The 15,884-nt window shown below is 45.7% G+C and overlaps 1 protein-coding gene across 4 annotated transcripts; it reads left to right on the top strand.

Moving 5' to 3' along the window:
* The first annotated feature begins 109 nt into the window (after window positions 1-109).
* Window positions 110-11,236, top strand: TADA3 (transcriptional adaptor 3). Of its 4 annotated transcripts, XM_045992029.1 has the most exons (10): window positions 141-253; window positions 648-661; window positions 1,382-1,614; window positions 2,993-3,243; window positions 3,361-3,466; window positions 4,951-5,092; window positions 5,187-5,290; window positions 6,505-6,614; window positions 8,669-8,854; window positions 10,700-11,236. In XM_045992029.1, the coding sequence occupies exons 3-10, from the start codon at window positions 1,408-1,410 to the stop codon at window positions 10,890-10,892; spliced, it is 1,299 nt and encodes a 432-aa protein (XP_045847985.1). In that variant the 5' UTR covers window positions 141-253; window positions 648-661; window positions 1,382-1,407; the 3' UTR covers window positions 10,893-11,236. The 4 variants fall into 4 exon arrangements, with proteins under 4 accessions (XP_045847984.1, XP_045847986.1, XP_045847983.1 ...); XM_045992028.1 differs by lacking the exon at window positions 648-661 and having other exon boundaries at window positions 110-253; XM_045992030.1 differs by lacking the exon at window positions 10,700-11,236 and adding an exon at window positions 10,250-10,689 and having other exon boundaries at window positions 122-661.
* The last annotated feature ends 4,648 nt before the right edge of the window (window positions 11,237-15,884 follow it).

Raw genomic sequence — 15,884 nt, 5'->3', positions numbered from 1 at the left:
TCTCCCTTGTGACTTTGGCCTTGTCTTTGTCATAGTCTTTCCCCATGATCAGGCAATGGTGCAGCCCGGCCTCAGGGTGGGCACCATATTAGGACAAGGCGAGGCGGAGGAGTCCTTCGTTCCTTCCGGTTCTGCGCCCCTACCCTTTCTCTGGGCCCCTCCTACTTGCAGCCCCTGGGGCTCAGCGGGACTAACCGCGGGGCTGAGAACTCGGCTGTCGAGCCCCGCCCCCAGCCTCGGGCTGTTCCCCAGAGTAAGCCTGAGGCATACCCCCCTCCCCGCCCACCTGCAGTGGGCTCGCTCGCGGCCTGTACAACCTTCCCCGCAAGCCATATTGGGCTCTCCCTCGCGTCTCCCACCCCCGCGTCCTCTGCAGGGAGCCCGCCCCTAGCCAGTTCCGGGGCGGTTGCTCCCGCCAACCGGAACTCCCCGCCCCCTCCCGTGGCCTGGGGGCCGTAGGAGGCAGCAGGAGGCTGCTGTGAGGAGGTAGAGGGGGTGGGGGGCCGCGTTAGGGGGTCCCTAGAGGACGGGGACCCTGAAGGCAAGTCACTGGGGCGACCCAAGGGAGGGGCCAGCCATTACACAGGCGCACTTCTGTGCCAGGCACTGAACTGGGCTCTTGACGAGCATCCTCTCTTAATCCTCAGAACTTCCCGGGGAGGTAGGTACTATTGTGATCCCCATTTTACAGATTCAGACTTGTTATGGGGAAGCAGACTCAAGATTTCTTTTATCCCCATTTTGTAGATGGAAAAACCGAGACTCGGGAAGGTTAAATAGTATGTTCAGAGCTACATAAATAGAGAATGGTAAAGGCTGGGCTTGAACCCAGGTATGTCTAGCCTACCAGCCCACATTTTTAACCACTGTCAGGGGCAAAGAGGTGGGACAAAGATGGGAGGGGGGTCAGACAAGGAGAAGCCGGGAAGCAGGGAGAACATTAACATTGTAAGAATGGGATGTTTGGACTCAGGGGCTTTGCAGAACTTGGGAGGAGTAGAATAGAAAAGCATCAGGAAGGTAGGGCAGAGCATATCATAGAAATTAGTGGCATAACTCACAACTGCCTGGATTCAGATTGCATCTTAGTAACCTTGGGCAGGTACCCACCTTTACAGAGTCTGAGTTTCCTTGTCTGTAAAGTGTAGATCACCATTGTCCCTTCTTACGGGGTTGGGTGAGGAATTCAGTGAGAAGCCAGTAAAATATCTGTACTTAGCTTGATGTATAGTAAGTGCTCTGTGAGTAGGGGCAGCGCCATCAACCTTGTCAACAAGGTACTGAAGCTGGGCTTTCTCCTTGATTCTGTCCCTGGATGAAGGGAGCTCTTGGACTTTTGTTGTGCCAGTTTATCTCCTATCAGTGGCTCTCTCCTCTCCAGTTCCACAGGGTCCCGTATCCTGGGCCATGAGTGAACTGAAGGACTGCCCCTTGCAGTTTCATGACTTCAAATCTGTGGACCACCTGAAGGTCTGTCCACGCTACACGGCCGTGCTAGCCCGCTCTGAGGATGATGGCATCGGTATCGAGGAGCTGGACACTCTGCAGCTGGAGCTTGAGACTCTGCTTTCCTCTGCCAGCCGGCGTCTGCGGGTTCTCGAGGCTGAAACCCAGGTGATACCCTACAGAGAGGATATCACCAGGGGTGGACTCTGATGAGTTATGGGATGGGTCATTGAGTTAGCCCCACCTGCTGAGGCTTGGGGTACAGGCGCTTAGCGGGGTAAGGAGAGTCCCAAGCTGGGCTCATGTAACACATAGAATATATAAGAATGTGCATGATCCTCATAAATGGCAAGATTTCCAATTTACTGAGCATTTATTGATCCCAACCCCCATTATGTTCTGGGTCCTGTGCTAGGTGTTAGAGAGAGGTAATAGGATACTTCTGGCCTTCAGGGAGTTTGCCAACTAAAGGGAGGGGGAGGTCAGACAAATACCAGGTGATGTTGTATTATGGTGAGAAGTACAAGGGAACTGAATTGAGAAGACCTGGATTTGAATCCTGGCCCAAGTACTTGCTTGGTGTTGCTGTTTCCTATCTATATGACTTTGGGAAAGTTGCCTCCTGTCACTGAGCATCAGTTCCCTATATGCAAACTGGGATGAATAATAGGAGCTACCTTTGAGCTTTTGTGAGGTAAAAGAGAGGTGTTTTGTTTTGTTTTGTTTTTTGCAAAGCCTCAGCCCAATATCTAACACTCAGTATTTCAGATATTAATTATTGGTACTACTCTTGATTATTTCTGTTCACTATGTAAAACATCCCCTGAGCAGTGTGTGTCAGATGCTATGCCAAATCCTGGGGAACAGATAGTTAAGATGAATTTCCTGATCTCCAATAGCTTATAGTCTAGTTGAAAAGACAGGTATACTATTCATTCCGGGATGATCAAACAACACATTTAGGCCTGCAATGGAGGTACAAAGTGTCAGAGACCCAGAAAGGACCAAGATACCACTTTAAGAGGGTGAATAGTTAACCTGTGGTCCCTGGGCACTGAAGCTTTTTGAGCAGGGCTGTGGCATATTCAGTTTTATTTTAGCAAGAAGTAAAATACAAGAAGTATTTTAGTAAGAAGCTGGGTAACTGATGTGGAAAAGGCTTCCCAGTTGTGACATTTGAAGTGAAGGTTTGCTGGGAAGCTTGTTTGCATTCACCAAAAAGTTACCAGCAGCTTATTCCAGTGTTAATATGCACTGGGCATGAGCATTTGTTTGACCTAAATACTGTGTGACTAGGTTGAGTGATACAGAGGTGAATCAGTACAAACAAATGGAACGATGAGAAGTATATGAATAAAATCCTATGAGGTAGGAACAGAAAAGGAACTTAGTTTTGAAGGATTAGTAAGAGTTTACTAAATAAAAAGGGAATGGATAAATAGACTTTGGAACCTTCTCAAGTTCTAGATCCTAATTCTTCACTAGGAGAAAAACTTGTCCTATGACTTCCCTTCTCCCCCTCAGTGATAGTCTCTGTAAATTTCAGATCCTCACTGACTGGCAGGATAAGAAAGGTGATCGACGATTCCTGAAGCTGGGTCGAGACCATGAGCTTGGAGCTCCCCCAAAACATGGAAAGCCGAAGAAACAGAAACTGGAAGGGAAGGCGGGACATGGGCCAGGCCCTGGGCCTGGCCGGCCCAAATCCAAAAACCTTCAGCCCAAGATCCAGGAATATGAATTCACTGATGACCCAATTGACGTGCCACGGATCCCCAAGAATGATGCCCCCAACAGGTTCTGGGCCAGAGAGTATAGAGGGGCCTTGGGATTCAGGCAGTAGAGGCTGGAGGGGCCTGGAGCTGAGGATGGTGGGATAGGAGGTGCCCATTCAGGATCTGCTTCTCTCTGCAGGTTCTGGGCTTCCGTAGAGCCCTACTGTGCTGATATCACCAGTGAGGAAGTACGCACACTAGAGGAACTACTGAAACCCCCAGAAGACGAGGCTGAACATTATAAGGTAGAAACTCTGGGCCTTGGTAGACAGTGGTGAACAAGAGGGCTCAGAGTTGGCCTCTGAAACAAAGATCCCAAAGTCATGTATCATCTTCCTTCCCCTACTCTGCCCCTACTTTACCCATCCAGATATACAGGCTTTAATTCTCAGCTCTCTTCTTGCATTGTCTCCTCTCTACCTCATCCAAATGATCACATACATCCTAAGGCATCTACTTCAGTGACACTGTCCTTTGTCCTTTGTCCCATCACCTCTGCTTTGATTCAGGCCTTCATTAGCTTTCACCCAAATAGTCTGTTAATACTTCCTTGCTTCCAGGTGGACTTTTTGTTTTCCTTTTTTTTTTTTTTTAAGATTTTATTTATTTATTTGATACACAGAGAAAGATCACAAGTAGGCAGAGAGGCAGGCAGAGAGAGAGGAGGAAGCAGGCACCCTGCTGAGTAGAGACCCTGATGCAGGACTCGATCCCAGGACCCTGAGATCATGACCTGAGCCGAAGGCAGAAGCCCTAACCCACTGAGCCACCCCCAGGCACCCTGTTCTCCTTTTTTAAAAATATGTAAAACTTTACTTATGATGTAAATAAAACCGATTCCATTAAAGAAGGTGTAGAAAATACAGAATAGTGTCGGGGAGCACTCTCCTCTAGGTCCGCTGTTGTGATTGGAAGTGACAAAGCCCTGTTCCTAGGCCTCCCCTGACTCCTGCACAAGATGGACTCCCAAGCATCGTGGTCCTTGGTGGCACAGCCCTACTGCCCCTCTCCAGTTTCCTCAGCCATGCTCTCTTGTCACTGCTGCATTTACCAGCCAAGCAGCTTGCTCTCACCCCAGGCCCACCCAGACTCTTTGCTGGTCTCTGGGCCTCTGCACGTGCTCTTTTTCCCTTAGCAAACTAACTTGTCCTTCAAAGCACTGATGCCTTGTTATCTCCACCAGAATGCCTTTGCACACTCCCCACAATAAGTTTCTTTTTCATATACCACGGCACCTAGACCTACCTCTAACACTTCAGTTCTTTGAATTTTTTTTAAAAAATTTATTGGGAAAAAAATTATTTGAAGAGCTAATCCATATAGGCAGTAGTAAATTCAGGTAATACAAATGAGAATTTCCTCTCCTGACACTAAGGCTCCTAGATCTCTCTAGGGACCATACCTGTGACCTGATATGGTCCAGGTATGTACATCTTTCTGCACCTCTGTCTTGGAAATTGTTTCATACTGGCTCCCATGTGTGTCTTAGTTGGTTATGTACCTATATCCCTTACTAGACTGTGAGCATAGAGATTTTTATCTCCTTTATTTCTTCCTATCTATGCACGGCACAGGCCTTAGCCCTGGGGTAGGTACTTGGGAGACACATAAGTGAAGGAATGAATGATGAGCCTTTTGGCAGTGTCCAGGTGCACAGAGAGCCCCCACTCATCCCAGGCAGGGCTTGCCAGTGTTTACCCCCTTTGGGCCGGGTGGCATCTCCCCACAGATCCCACCCTTGGGGAAGCACTACTCTCAGCGATGGGCACAGGAGGATCTGCTGGAGGAACAGAAGGACGGGGCCAGGGCAGCAGCCGTGGCTGACAAGAAGAAAGGTCTCATGGGGCCACTGACTGAACTAGACACTAAAGGTAAGGTAGGCCCTTGCCTCCTTGCCCACCACAGGCCAGGACTTGAGTTCCAAGCTCTCAGCCCACCTGTCTACCATTTCTCTGCCCACTTTAGATGTGGATGCCCTGCTGAAGAAGTCTGAGGCCCAGCATGAGCAGCCGGAAGATGGGTGCCCCTTTGGTGCTCTGACGCAGCGCCTCCTACAGGCCCTGGTGGAGGTGAGCACCCTAACTCAATAGGAAATATGCTTACTTTCTGTTCTAATGTTTTATTTTGTGTTGAGATATGTCATACATTTAGAAAGTCATACAGATCTTAAATGTATAGATTGATAAATTTTCACCTCTGAGCACACTTGTATATTTGGCCTTATGATCACAAAACAAAGTGTTGCCAGTGTCTTAAAGCCTCTCATACCCCTCCCCTCTCATGCCCCCCCCCCAAAGTAGCCACTACACCACAGTTAATTTTGTTGAGTATTAGCTAAGGGCTGAGCTCTGTGCAAGGGCTTTCCACACATCCTCTTGTTGGAGGCAAGGGCAGTGGTTAGCCCCGTGTTGCATAGTAGAAAATTGAAGCTCAGAAAAGAGAACTGTTTGCTTGAGGTTGTATAGCTAATAAATAGAAGCAGGACACAAACCCTAGGTACAGAGTCCTTTTTTTTTTAATACCTACTGTCTGGCCTTAGGCACATCCCTTCACTTCCCTGAGTCTTAGTTTTCTCCCTGACTCAAATACAGTAGTGTTTTTCTCTCAGGTAATAGTCTGGGGACGCATGTTCTGGGTTAGCTGAGGTGGGAATGAGGGGAGATCTCAACCCCACACCATCAGACAAGGACCCCTAGCTGTGGTGGCTTTGCCATCCTAAACATGTACTCTGCACAGGGTCATTCTGGGTATGATTGCTACTCCAAGCCCATAGAGAAAGAGCAAGGGAAAATGTGTGAAGGAAGGTTCATGGGCTGTGACTACCTGTGGCTCTTACCTCTTCTGATCACTTTTCACTGGAGAGAATTTGTCACATGACCACATCTAACTACACAGGAAGCTAGGAAGTATAGAATAGCTGGGCAGCCATAAAGCCAGCTACAGAAAGGTGAGAATGGCTTTTGGACAGCCAGCTGCCCTTGCCACAACATGCTTAGCACAGTGCCCGGTACAATGCAAATGCTTAGTTCTTCTCTTTACTATTGTTGAGTATTATCATTGCTTTTCTATGCTCCCTTCTTTTGGTATCAGTACAAAAAAGGATTTTTAAAATGATCAGAGTTTTCTGGAATCCATTTGAGAAGGCTTCCCAGAGGGATGGGAACAATAAAAGAGTATTTCTGGTCTGTGAAGACTGAAGATTCTGAGTGAAGGTTAGAGAGGAGCAAGAAAATGGAAATACTATGGCTCTTACTCCTTCCATCCCATTCCTGTGGTTTTCTAGGAAAATATTATTTCCCCTATGGAGGACTCTCCTATTCCTGACATGTCTGGGAAAGAATCAGGGGCCGATGGGGCAAGCACCTCTCCCCGCAACCAGAACAAGCCCTTCAGGTAAGTGACAACTCTGTCCATATCCTACTATCTGGCCCCTGCCTCTGTTGACTTCTTTCCATCCCAGCATGGGAAGGTCTTCATTAAAAGAGAGACTGAGGGCATTTTGATGAAGCCCAGTGAAAGTTTCAACCATGCATGCTCGCCCAGCATTTCTACATGCACAGACTCTAGTACAAGGTTGTTCATCATAGCACTGTTCTTACTGTAAATGATCTAAATGTGCAGCTGAAGAGGATTGGTTGGCTAAATGGTTGTGATTCCACATGATGAAATAACTTGTAATTATTAATCATCTTAGAGAAACCGAGTTAATTGACATGAAAAGATGTAAACAGTAGAGTGTTAAATGGAGAAAATGGCAGTTGAGCATGATATAAATGATCCTGTTTTTACTCAGTATATATTTAAATTTGTGCATATAGGGAAAAAAAATAATGTCTAATAAAAGATTGAAAATAACATGTAACAAAATCTGTAATATATATAGCATATAAGTAATGTTAAAATACTTATGTTTTTGTATGTGTAATATCACTAACAGCAAAATACCAGTAATATTTTTATAGTAACAGAATAATCGTGGTTCTCTCTGAGTTGTTGGCATTACAGGTTTTTCTATATTTTTTGACAGTGGATATGTGTTGGCTTGTGTTTGAAATAAGACCAGATGTGTCTGTCTGTATATTATTTCCCAGCATATTGAGCAATAATTGACATATATTCCTGTATGAGTTTAAGGTGTATGTGTACAAAACATGTATGTGGTCTGATTTACGTGTGTTGTGAAATGATTACCACAATAGGTTCAGCTAACATCCATCTTCTCACATAGATACAATAAAAAAAGGAAAAATATTTCTCCTTGTGATGAAAACTCTTAGGATTTACACTCTGTATCATACAGTAGTGTTAGCTAAGGTCATTGTGTTGTATAGAACATCCTGGGACTTACCTTGTAAGTGGAAGTCTACCTTTTGATCACCTTCCTCCAGTTCTCCTCCCCCACTCCGTCCTTGACTCTGGTAATGGAAAGTCTAATCTCTTTTTCTATGAATTTGTGGGTTTTTTAGATTTCACGTATAAGTGAGATTGTGTGGTATTTGTTTTTCTTTCTCTGATTTATGTCACTTAACATAATGCCTTCAGAGTCCATCCATGTCACAAATGGTAGGATTTCCTTGGTTTTTTAAGGCTGAATAATAATCCGTTGTATATATACCACAATTTCTTTATTCCTTCATCCATCGATGGACACCAAGGTTGCTTCCCTATCTTGATTATTGTAAATAATGCTGCTGTGAACATGGGGGTACAGATGTGTTCTCAAGTTAGTATTTACATTTCCTTTGTACATACTCCCAGAATTGGAGTAGCTGGATCATATGGTAGCTCTGTTTTTAATTCCTTGAGGATCCTCCACACTGTATTCCACAGTGCCTGCACCAACTTATGTTCCCACCAACAGTGCAAGAGGGTTCCCTTTTCTCCAGATCTTGCCAACATTTGTTATCTTGTCTTTGTGATGATGGCCATTCTAACAGGCCAGAGGTGACAACTCGCCTTGGCTTTAATTTGCATTTCTGTAATAACTAGGGGTGTTGAGCATCTTTTCATGTTCCTATTGGCCTTTTATATATCTTCTTTGGAGAAATGTCTATTCAGGAACTTTGCCCTTTTTTTAATTCGGTGGGTTTATTGCTTTTGTGTTATATGAGTTCTTTATATATGATGGATATTAACTTCTTATCAGATAAATTCTTTGCAGATATTTTTCCCATTCCATAAGTTATCTTTTCACTTTGTTGATGATTTCTTTTGCTGTGCAGAAGTAATTTTTTGATGTTGTCCCGCTTGTTTGGTTTTTATTTTGTTGCTTGTGCTTTAGGTGTCACAGCCAAAAAGTCATTGCCACGACCCATGTCAAGGAGCTTAGCTTTTAACATTTTCTCTGTATTTTTATACCTAGATAGATAGGGGGTGCCCAAAGAGAAAAGAATGTGTTCACTAGCCTCTAAGCTGGCCCTTGAGCTAAGTACTCCCTTCCTCTGTAGTGTGCCACATACCAAGTCTCTGGAGAGCCGCATCAAGGAGGAGCTGATTGCCCAGGGCCTGCTGGAGTCAGAGGACCGCCCTGCAGAGGACTCGGAGGATGAGGTCCTCGCAGAGCTGCGCAAACGGCAGGCCGAGCTGAAGGCGCTCAGTGCCCACAACCGCACCAAGAAGCACGACCTGCTGAGGTGAGTGTAGACAGGTGATGTGGGTCAGGGGGTAGCTGAGGAGGCCTAGGCCGCTGCTGGATGATTTCTGGGGGCTTTATAACAGTGTTACCAAACCCAGTAGGGCCTCTAAATCACCTGGAGAGCCTTGGAAAAATTACCATTGCCAGGCACCACAGACTCTAGGGCTCAGGCACCTATGATTGATTTACTTACTTATTTGGAATTACGGTGAAAAAACATAAAATATAAAATTGATTCTTTCAGGCATTCTTAAGTGTACAGTTCAGTGGTATTAACATATTCACATTGTTGTGTGATTTATTTTTTTAAATGTTCATACTTATTTTCGTTTTCCGATATGTTTTTACGACAAATTTCATAAACATGGAGTGTCTGAAAGAATAGTATGATAAAACACCAATATATTATCTACCTGGATTTATCAACTGTTAACAGTTTGGACATCTGTGATTATTACTGGCCCTTCACTGGAAATTGCCCAGCACTTTAGTATCAGTTCGTTAAGGAACTGGTCACAAGATCTTTCCTTTTATATTGACTCCCAACCGTCTTGCCCTGAGGTGGTCATGACAAAAGTATAGGGGACATTTGGAGGGAGATTATGTTGTTGCCGTCTTCGGGGGAAAGTAGGGAAGCAGCCTCACTGACAGGTGTGTCTTCCCCTCACAGAGCCCCAACAGCGCTGGGTGTACTCATTCATTTGGCCAGCTCTGCCTATCTCTTACGCGTTGTACTGGGGGCTAGCAAGAGAGGCAGAGCAAAAGGCTTGTGGTCTATAGGTGGGTGATTGGTGCGCCATTAAAAGGAGAAGAAACTGCTGACAAGCTGCTAAGGGGGTGCTTAAGGATAAGGGTACATTGAGTGCCTACAGTGTACCAGGTCTTTGTATACACTCTGCTGTTTAATCTGGACTAATCCCAGGGGATAGCTGGTATTTTTTTCCCTGTTTCCTAGAGGAGGAAGTAAAGGGCCAGTGAAGTGAGTGTTCTCCTGAAGGTCATACAGCCAGTAAACAGTCGAGGTGCAACTTGAGCCCAAGGCTAAATGCAAAGCCTCTTTCTAGTTCCATTTTATGCAAGAGCAAAAAGAGGAAAACAAAAGATGAAAGAGGCACTGAGTGAGTAGGGTAGAGGGGAGAGAGTGAGAGGGAAAAGCAAGGATATGCAGATATGGAGGTAGTGGACAGTGAATGAAGTAACTTGGGTTGTCAGGAGACCAGAACCCAGCCTTCAGTCCTTCTGTGGACCAGCTGCCGGGCCTTAAGTAAGGTATCTCCTGCCCTGAGCAGCAGCTTTCCCTTCTGGAAAATAAACAGGTTGGACTAGGTCAGATCTCTGAACCACCTTCCAGCTCCACCAACAGTGGAATTGATAGGTCGGATTCCATTTACAGGGGTTGGTTCCGCCTCTTTGCGCTTCATGTAAACCTCAGGCAGCCTAGACCCTTAGGTTGCTTTGGAATTTGGATACGGAAATAAGGAGGTCTGCTGACACTAGAACACCTTTTAAAGAAGATTGTTTGGAGCCAACCTGCCTTAATTCAGGTCTCCTACTCACTAGTTGTGGGATCTTGGGGTGTTTTTTACTCTTCTTGACTTCATTTCGTCACTGGTAACATCAGTTACGAGTTATGAGGCTTAATTCTGCTGACATGTTTGAAGACCTTGAAATTGTACCTAGTGTATAGTACCATACAAATGTGGTTCAATAACTTTGCTTTTTGGTATGGAACATCCACGGGAGTGCCAGTCTGGGGTGGTGTGTGGGTTCAGTCTGGAAGAGGAAGGGGGGCCCCACTGTGGAGGTGGGTTTCCTAGGGCACCTGGCTGGCTGGTCCCCACAGGCTGGCAAAGGAGGAGGTTAGCCGGCAAGAGCTGAGGCAGCGGGTCCGCATGGCAGACAATGAGGTCATGGATGCCTTCCGGAAGATCATGGCTGCCCGGCAGAAGAAGCGGACCCCCACCAAGAAGGAGAAGGACCAGGCCTGGAAGACTCTGAAGGAGCGTGAAAGCATCCTAAAGCTGCTGGATGGGTAGCCCTCACTCCTGCCTCAAGCTGCCTTCCCCTGGCCTGGGGGAAGGAGGGGTGGGAAGCCCACTTCCTTCTTTGGGCTACCCAAACCATAGGCCTGTGGCTGCCTGTAAAATGTCAAATCGTGACAGTCTCTAGAGGACTGTGGCCTTTCCCTGAGTTCTTTTGGCCTAGCTCTGTAGAGCCAGGATATGGGAGGCTCTGTTGGGCTGGCCTGGGGCCCAGTCTGTGCTTCCTCCTCTTTACTATCTCCCACTCCCACTCCTCTCTCCCTCAAGGACTTCTCTCTTGTGGTTTTGTAAAGTGCAAACCTAAAAGTAAAGTGACTGCTGTGTTTTTTTAAAAAGTATCCAGAATCTTTGAATGTCTGTTATTGTGGGGTAGAAAAGAACTGGTGTGGGTGGCAAAGGAGGGCATGCTTGGGGGCTCTCAGCCTTTGGCCATTCACCCATGCCAATCATTCAGGAAGAACTCCCTGAGGATACTAGTGCATTCATAACAAGGAAATGTGTTGATTGGGGTCTTGGTCGTCCTGGGGCAGGGTGGCCTCCAGGGTTGGCCAAGCCAGCAACTTAACAGGGCCATCAAGGGTCCAGCTATCTCTGTACTGCACTCTACCGTGTCAACTTTTGCCTAAAATAGGTTTTCCTCCAGCTGTGCAGCCAGTAGCAGCGGACAGAGGCCAAATTGACATCTAGCACAGGAGAGAGCAGGAAGGAAGAGCAGGAAGGAGGCAGCTGGAATTCCTGGCCCACCCACAAGAGCACAGTACCTTTCCCAAATACCATTATGTCTCACCTGGCCCAAACTAAGGCCTGCATGTCCATTCCTGAACCAATCACTGTGGCAAGGGATGCCTCTACTGCCATTTAACTAGTGAGAGTAGAGTCTGCTCCACCAAGCCCAAGGCAGTGGGGAGATATGGGGGAACCCAACAAAAATCTGAGTAGTAAGGGGAAGTGGATGCTGGATAGGTCACCACCAGTAATAACCCTTCCACAACCCGAGCAAGAAACTAGGCCTAGGCGATACAGATGAGCAATTGTGCTCTTGTCCCTACCTCAAGTTGTTCCCACACTAGTCAGAGAGTTGGAAAATAATCTGCAGTTTACTGTGGGAAGGTTGAAGTCCACACAAGAGAAGGGAAGAGAAGGTTCCCTGAGGAAGTGACCTGTGAACTGAGCCATAAAGATGACAAGTACAGCCAACATTCTTAAATGTGCGGCACTTCTGTTAAGAGAACTGCCCCTTCCCCGTTCCATGTAGTGGGGCTATCAAACTAGGATGGATACATGACCCCAGCTTGCCCAGTCACAGTACCCTATTTTTTAGCCATGATAATTGGTCCAAAAAATGGACATGTGACTTAGGCTGGGTCAATCAGAGGACTTCCATAAGCTTACTGTAGTGATGCTGAGAGAGGAGGGTTTCTCTTTTGGATCAAAAGCCTGAGAATGTAATCCTAATTAGACTACCTGCTGACCCACTCTCTTGCCATGTGGAAGAACCTGCCTCAGAACAAAGCCAACTCAGAAAAGCAGAGCCAGGAGATGGAAAAGGAGGCAAAGTCCTCGTGATGTATCTGGGAGCCTCATATCCTCCACTGGACCTTCCAGTTCTATCAGCCCGCAAGTGCTGCTTTTGGCTTAATCTAGTTCCCTTTGGAGTTCCATCATTTGTCAACTAAAAAAAGGCCTGACTGATGAAAGTGGACTTCGGCCAAAAGAAGGCTGGAGTGGAGTTGTGAGAAAGGACAGCAGAGGCCCTGCCTCCCACTAGGTGCAGAACCTAGCCATTGCAGTTCTCCAGTAACTCATACCCTCTCAGAAAAGACACCTACACCCAATTTCATTAACAATTTGATTAATGAATTAATGAAATTAAGTGCTTAGTAAGTGTTAGCTCTGTACCAGGTGCCGTTCTAAACTCCTCAGTTTAACAGATCTCCTCAGCTACCCCATGTGGTAGATACTAATAACATCCCATTCACAGATGAGGAAACTCTTAGGTGATTACATACCTTGCTTGGTCAAACAATTGATAAGTGGTAAGTGGTTGAGCCAAGATTCCATCTTAGTCTATTTCCCTTGCAGACAGAGCCCCTTCATTATGCAACTCATTGGGGGCCCACTCCCTTACAGTCTATATGAGCGGTGCTCCTAGGTTTGGGCACTGTGCAACCTGTGCAGCCATACATAGCCGCTCTGTTTGTAGACCCCTTGCTTTTGACTAACCATTCACTTCCATGTTCATTATTAAGCCAGACCACAAGTAAGGTAGGCGTCATTGGTAGCAAGTTCCAGGAGCAGAGACAGTTCTGTGGAGGAGGTAGGATGAGAGTTGAGATCCCCAAAGTAGGTAGAATTGTGAGAGGGGAAGGCAGGTATTATAAACAGAAGGAAGAACCCTACAGGCACCTGGGTGTCTCCGTCAGTTAAGTGTCTGACTCTTGATCTCAGCTCAGTTCTTGATCACAGGGTCGTAAGTTCCAGCCCCATGTTGGGCTCCACACTGGGGGCAGAACCTACTTTAAAAAAAGCGGGGGGGGGGGGGGGGGGTTGGGGGAGGAGCAAGATGGCGGAGGAGTAGGAGAGCTAAATATTATCGGGTCCCAGGAGTTCACCTTGATAGTCATCAACCATTCTGAACACATACAAACTCAACAGGAGATCGAAGAGAAGAAGAGCAGCAATTCTAGGAACAGAAAAACGACCACCTTCTGGAAGGTAGGATGTGCGGAGAAGCGAATCTGAGGAGATATACAGGAAGGTAGACCTGGGGGGAGAGGCCAGCTCCCAGCAAGCGGTAGAGCAGCAGAGCACAAAATCAGAACTTTTAGAAGTCTGCTCCACTGAGGGACGTCATTCCAGAGACTAAGCAGGGGGTGGAGACCTCGCGGGGACAGTGATCTCAGGACCCACGGGGTCACAGAAAGACCCAGGGTGCGTAAGTGTGGGAGAATCCCCAGGTATCAAAGTGGGGAAGCTGGCTGCAGAGATGGAACTGAGGAGGGGGCTCTCAGGTCGGGGTTACCTTAAACCATGATCCGAGGCACAGTAGGGCCACTGCTCTTGAAGCAGCGACCCCACAAGTGGCAAATCTGGGGAGAATCACCTTCCTCCTCCAGGAGGAGCAGCATGGGAGTGCACTGCAGGAATTGAGTCTAGAGACTCAAACGGGGCCATGCGCCAGAGATAGAAACGCTTGGTCACAGGCTGGGTGAGCTCAGAGCATGGCGGGAGACCGGGGAGACAGGAGGGATTGACTGCTTTTCTCTGAGGGTGCACTGAGGAGTGGGGCTACAAGCTCTCGGCTCCTATGGGCCCGAGATTGGGAGGCCACCATCTTCATTCCCATTCTCCAAAGCTGTACGGAAAGCGTCCAGGGAAGAAAAGCTCTGAGAGCAAACCGAGCAGATTACTTAGCCTGCCGCCCTGGCCGCCTTGTGCAAAGGCATTTGAAAATCATGGGCAACAGGCCCCTCCCCCAGAAGATCAGCAAGAACATCCAGCCAAGACCAAGTTCACCGATCAATGAGAACTGCAAAACTTCAGAGCTACAGGAATACAGCACATAGAATTGATGGCTTTTCCCCCAAGATTCTTTAGTCTTTGAAAGTTAAATTTTTTTAATTTTATTTTTTTCTTATTCTATTTTTTAAATTTTTCCTCTTTCCTATTTTACTGTTTTTGAACATTTGATCAATACCTTTTTAAAAAATCTTTTTAAAATTTTCATTGTTATAGTCATAGTCTATCCCCTCATTGTATTTAATCTTATTTTTTGTATACATACAGGTTTTTCTTTCTTTAAAATTTTTGGATACAGTTTCTTCTAACAGATCAAAATATATCCTAAATCTAGTGCATGGCTTTTTTCTAGTCTCCAGCCTGATCACATTCTTTCCTCTTTTTTTTTTTTTTCCTTTTTCAACCAACTTCTTATCTTATCAATTCCTTTTTTAGAATCTTTTTTAATTTTTCAACTTTATAGTCATATTCCATCCCTTCATCATGTTTACCCTTAATTTTGTATGTGTATATATATATATATATATATAGGTTTTTCTTTCTTTAAAATTTTTGGAGGCAGTTTCTTCTAACAGACCAAAATACACCAAAAATCAAGAGTGTGCTTTGGTCTATTCACCAGTCATTCATATATATATATATATATATATATACCCCGGCGCCTTTCTTCTCCTCCCCAGTTTTGGGTCTCTTCTGATTTGGTTAGTGCATGTGTTTCTGGGGCTGTTGCTGCACTTTCAGTATTTTGTTCTCTCATTCATCTATTCTTATCTGGATAAAATGACAAGGCAGAATAACTCACCTCACCTCAAAAAAAAAAAAAAAAAAAAAGAACAAGAGGCAGTACCGGCAGCTAGGGACCAAATCAATACTGACATTAGTAATATGTCTGGACTTAGAGTTCAGAATAATGATTATCAAGGTGCTAGGTGGGCTCAAAAAAAGCATGGAAGATACTAGAGAATCTCTTTCTGGAGAAATAAAATCCCTTTCTGGAGAAATAAAACAGCTAAAATCTAACCAAGTTGAAATAAAATGCTATTAATGAGGTGCAATAAAAAATGGAGGCTCTTACTGCTAGAATGAAGGAGGCAGAAGAGAGAATTAGTGATCTAGAAGACCAAATGGTGGAGAATAGAGAAGCTGAGCAAAAGAGAGACAACTACTGGACCACAAGGGGATAATTTGAGAGATAAGTGATAACATAAGATGAAACAATATTAGAATACTTGGGATCCCAGATGAAGAAAGAGAGAGGGGGGCAGAAAGTATATTGGAGCAAATTATAGCAGAGAATTTCCCTAATTTGGCAAAGGGAAGAAGCATAAAAATCCAGGAGGTACAGGGAACCCCCTTCAAAATCAATAAAAATAGGTCCACACCCTGTCATCTAATAGTAAAACTTAATAATTCTCAGTGACAAAGAGAAAATCCTATAATCAGCTCAGGACAAGAGGTCTGTAACAT

This window comes from Meles meles, chromosome 20, assembly GCF_922984935.1.
Source record: "Meles meles chromosome 20, mMelMel3.1 paternal haplotype, whole genome shotgun sequence".
NCBI lineage: Eukaryota > Metazoa > Chordata > Mammalia > Carnivora > Mustelidae > Meles > Meles meles.
This window is presented reverse-complemented; position numbering and strand designations above follow the sequence as displayed.

Excerpts from the sequence above, each read along its gene's own strand:
- TADA3 (XM_045992028.1), top strand. The coding sequence starts at position 1,408 with ATGAGTGAACTGAAGGACTGCCCCTTGCAGTTTCATGACTTCAAATCT. Across the intron at positions 3,244-3,360 it reads AAGAATGATGCCCCCAACAG|GTTCTGGGCTTCCGTAGAGC; the intron begins GTTCTGGGCCAG and ends TTCTCTCTGCAG. Across the intron at positions 5,093-5,186 it reads GACTGAACTAGACACTAAAG|ATGTGGATGCCCTGCTGAAG; the intron begins GTAAGGTAGGCC and ends TGCCCACTTTAG.